The sequence below is a fragment of the Coenobita brevimanus genome, chromosome 46 (genome assembly GCF_032717465.1).
Source record: "Coenobita brevimanus isolate Jiangsu-jjx chromosome 46, ASM3271746v2, whole genome shotgun sequence".
In the NCBI taxonomy this organism is placed as follows: domain Eukaryota; kingdom Metazoa; phylum Arthropoda; class Malacostraca; order Decapoda; family Coenobitidae; genus Coenobita; species Coenobita brevimanus.
Window position 1 is genome coordinate 30,121,685 of NC_136999.1, and position 3,801 is coordinate 30,125,485.

Here is a 3,801-nt window from a genome sequence, read left to right on the forward strand (position 1 = left end):
CAGTTTGACTCTGTCTGCGGAGATTGTGGATGACTTCCTATGTTTGTATGTTGTGACTGTTTTGTCTGAGTTTGTGATCACAGGGTATGGGCCTTCGTATGGGGTCTGGAGTGGTGAAGTGCAGTGACCCCTCCTCACGAAGACCTGTTCAGTGTCTGGTAGGGAGTGGGGGATGAAAGGCATCTGGCACTGGCAAGAACAAGGAGGGACTAGTCGTACTGCCTGCTGGAGCTCTGGGAGGAAAACCATGGCCGGCGTGACTGGGTGCGGAGCGAACTGCCCCGGCAGCCTGAAGTCTTCCCCATACATGAGCTCTGCCAGGGAATTACCGATGTCCTCCTTCTCTGTAACCCTCAAGTTTAGGAGGAGGATTGGCAGCACGGCCACCCAATTCACTGGGTGGGGAAGTGCCCTGAGTGCTTCCTTCAGGCGACAATGGCAGTGCTCAATCATCCCGTTTGCTTCAGAGTGATATGCAGAGGTTCTGTGGCATTTAGCACCCAGGAAGTCTATTAGGTCTTGCCGGGCTCAAGATTCAAATTGGGGGCCCTGGTCTGTGATGATCACCTGCGGGACACCAAAATGAGCGACCCAGGATGCCAGGAAGTGATATACCACACGGTCAGTCGTAGCATCCAGCATGGGCGTGGCCTCCGCCCACCTTGTCACTCTATCTATGCACATTAAGATATAGTGGTTACCCCTAGAATCGGGGAGGGGGCCAAGGATGTTAATGTGGACCGTGTGGCAATGTTGAGTTGGTGTGGGCAGTGGTTTAAGTGGTGTCTGGGTGTGGCGATGCACTTTTGCTGATTGACAAGCCAAAGCCACACATGCTTGGACACAGTTGGTGGTGTCATGCCTCATACCTGGCCATACCACTCACCGGCTAAGTAAGCTGTGCATACCACGAATGCCTGGGTGCACCGTCTCGAGGTAATGACTGAAGACTTGCCTTCGGGATCATTAGGGAATACAGGGCCGTGCTGTGCCACAGGATATGTCACACCAGAGTTTCCGGGGTGTGCCGGTGATATCAAACTGTTGCAGTTGATGTGAAGTCGTGGACTGCAGCAATGCTTGGAGTTCCTGATTGTCCTCCTGGTCCCGGGCCAAGGCTGCATGGTCAACCTGGGTAGTCTAGGGTTGAAAGCTGAGACTCCACGGGACAGGGCATCCACAACCTTGTTCAGGTCCCCACTGATATGCTGGATGTTAGTAGAAAACTCTGATACAAAGGATAGCTCTCTTGCCACCCAAGGAGACCAATTTTCCCCTTTCTGAGCCATGGCGTAAATAAGGGGTTTATGGTCTGTGAGGATGGTGAATTCTCTACTTTCCAGAAGGTGCCTGAAATGTCTGACTGCCTCATATAAAGCCAGCAACTCCCTGTTGAAGGCACCGTATTTGCGCTGGGCAGGGTTAAGGCGCTGGCTGAAGAATGCGACAAGCACATTTGCACCATTGATTTGTTGTTGTAGGACTGCACCTACAGCTTTGGCAGGGGCGTCTGTAGTGAGAGTGATGGGGGCATCTGGTGATGGGTATGCTAGGTGTGGTGTGGTGGTGATGTGGTTTTTGTGGGTGATGAAGTCATGGTCTGACTGTGCAGTCCACTGAAGAGGCTTGGAGGATGTCTTTTTCGTCCCCTTCAGGAGATCGTTAAGGGGGGCTAGTGTGGATGCAGCGTTTCTCAGGAACCTGTGATAATAACTGACCATCCCCAAGAACTCCCTGAGCCTGCATGGTGTAGCCGGGCATGGAAAATCCCTAATAGCATCCACCATCTGTGGAAGGGGTGTGCAACCTGTGGCAGATACCGTGTGGCCCAAGAAATCCAATTCGTCTGCACTAAGCATACATTTCACCGGGTGCACATGCAGCCCATAGTCCTGCAGGCATTGGAGCATCATTTGGAAATGTGATTTGTGCTGCTCATGGGAATCAGAAGCGATGAGGATGTCATCGATATATAATATGATGAAATCCAGCCCCCTGACAACCTGGTCCATAAATCTCTGAAACGTTTGTGTGGCATTTCTAAGGCCGAAATTCATCTTTGTGTATTAAAAAAGGCCAAAGGGAGTGGTTACCGCCATCTTGAGGATATCCTTCTCCGCCACAGGGATTTGGTGGAACGCCCTGACTAAATCGATCTTGGAAAATACACGAGGGTTGTGCAGTTGGTGGGGGAAATCCTCGATGTCAGGCATGGGGTATCTATCGGGAACTGTCATCGCATTCAGTGCCCTGTAGTCCCCACATGCATTCCACTCACCCTGCTGTCTTTGGAACCATGTGTAGAGGGGATGCCCAGCAGCTTGATGATGGCCGAATGGTGCCCTCATCGAGCATCACCTGAAACTCCTTTTCTGCTGCCTGACGATGTTCTGGGGGAAGACGTCTGGGATGGGCGAAACAGGGCAATCCAGAAGTAATGATGCAGTGTTCTACACCATGGTCTGTACAGCCGATGTTGGGCATCTGAGAGATCAAGAGGGGAAGCTGACATAGTATGGAATCGTATGAGGACTCCTGGCAAAGGTATGTAATGAGTGGAGGATTACCAGCACACCCAGTTACATTGATGGACGAGTTTGGGAGCCTGTGATATAAATTCCGTCCTCTGGTATCCACTAGCAAGTCATGTGCCTCCAAGAAGTCGATGCCAATAATGGGTTGATTAACGTCTGCAACAGGGAACGGCCAAGTAAATGACACTGATTGGGCGAGTGCCATGTGACGGGATTCAGTGCCGTATGTGGCTATGGGGGTGCTGTTTGCTTGTATCAGGTCAAATGCAGGCTGCTGAGCCATTTTGTGGTCAGAGGTAGGTTGGATTATACTGAATGCGGCTCCAGTGTCTATAAGGTATTTTATGCCAGAGATGGCATCTTTAACCCATAGTAGTTCCCTGGAGCCAGTGGAATGTGTCATGGCTTTGAGTGTGCTGATACTGAGGGGGCGTTTGGTATGTGTGGCGGGAGACCCTACTGGGACTGTCTCCCGCCATATGCGTTTCCCGTGAATATGCAGGGTGATGCACATCGTCTGGCTTCCATGCCAAAGCACTTGTGATTGGTACACAACACGAAATCGTCCCTTGCTGTTTGGGGATTAGCATTATGACCACGGTTCACTGGGGGAGCAGTGTTGGAACACTGAGGAGCTGGTGAATGATTTGCAACACTGGGGGTCTGAGTGGTGAAGCCACTTATTATACTTTCCAGCTTGTCTATTCTATTTGTTAAATTTGCTAATAAGGTACACAGCTCTGACATGGAACCGTTTTTGTTCGCAACACTGTTCACTGACACCACTGTTTCACTAGGGGTAGCACTGGGGGCTATGACAGGGGGAAAAGAGGTGTGTGCACTTACTGGATGATTAATGTAATGCTGTTGAGTTTCGTAAAGAGTGTCCGCCCTCTCAATGAACTCAGCAAGGAACGTGCCACGGCCCAGGGCTGCTAAGTGGAGTCAGAAGTCTGGTGGCAAGAGCTGGAAGAGTTGGTGTCAGAGGAGGTCATCTGATAAGGTGGCCCCGGCTGCCATGAAAGTGGCTTGAATGTGGGCGAGGAGGGTCGAGAGGCGTTGCTGTTGGGAGCAAATTGCATCTAGCTCCATTAAAAGTGCTTGCTTTGATTTGCCCAGGGCCCACAGCAGACTCTCCTTCAGGGGTTTGTATTTGTGTTCTGTAGGTGGTATCAGGAGTACGTCCTGCACAAGGGCAGGTGCTTGAGTTGGGAGAGTGCAGACAATTGCTCTGAATTTGTCGTCATCACTGGTATCTTTACGCCAC

At 51.0% G+C, this 3,801-nt stretch overlaps 2 protein-coding genes across 2 annotated transcripts; both read right to left on the reverse strand.

Annotated features, from left to right (window-relative positions):
* Positions 1-528: 528 nt before the first annotated feature.
* Positions 529-2,237, reverse strand: LOC145398683 (uncharacterized). Its single transcript, XM_080271485.1, has 4 exons — positions 2,094-2,237; positions 1,808-1,892; positions 887-1,510; positions 529-674 (listed from the first exon to the last, which is right to left on the reverse strand). Exons 1-4 carry the CDS (start codon positions 2,235-2,237, stop codon positions 529-531), a joined length of 999 nt encoding a protein of 332 aa, XP_080127611.1.
* Positions 2,238-2,274: 37 nt separating this feature from the next.
* LOC145398684 (uncharacterized) lies at positions 2,275-3,048 on the reverse strand. The gene has a single exon (XM_080271486.1). It carries the CDS (start codon positions 3,046-3,048, stop codon positions 2,275-2,277), a length of 774 nt encoding a protein of 257 aa, XP_080127612.1.
* Between the last annotated feature and the right edge of the window lie 753 nt (positions 3,049-3,801).

Coding starts and splice junctions, on each gene's coding strand:
- LOC145398684 (XM_080271486.1), bottom strand. CDS start 3,048: ATGTGCATCACCCTGCATATTCACGGGAAACGCATATGGCGGGAGACA.
- LOC145398683 (XM_080271485.1), bottom strand. CDS start 2,237: ATGACAGTTCCCGATAGATACCCCATGCCTGACATCGAGGATTTCCCC. Junction 1,893..2,093: donor AGGATATCCTCAAGATGGCG/GTAACCACTCCC, acceptor CAATGCCTGCAG/GACTATGGGCTGCATGTGCA. Junction 675..886: donor ATGCACAGCTTACTTAGCCG/GTGAGTGGTATG, acceptor TAATGTGCATAG/ATAGAGTGACAAGGTGGGCG.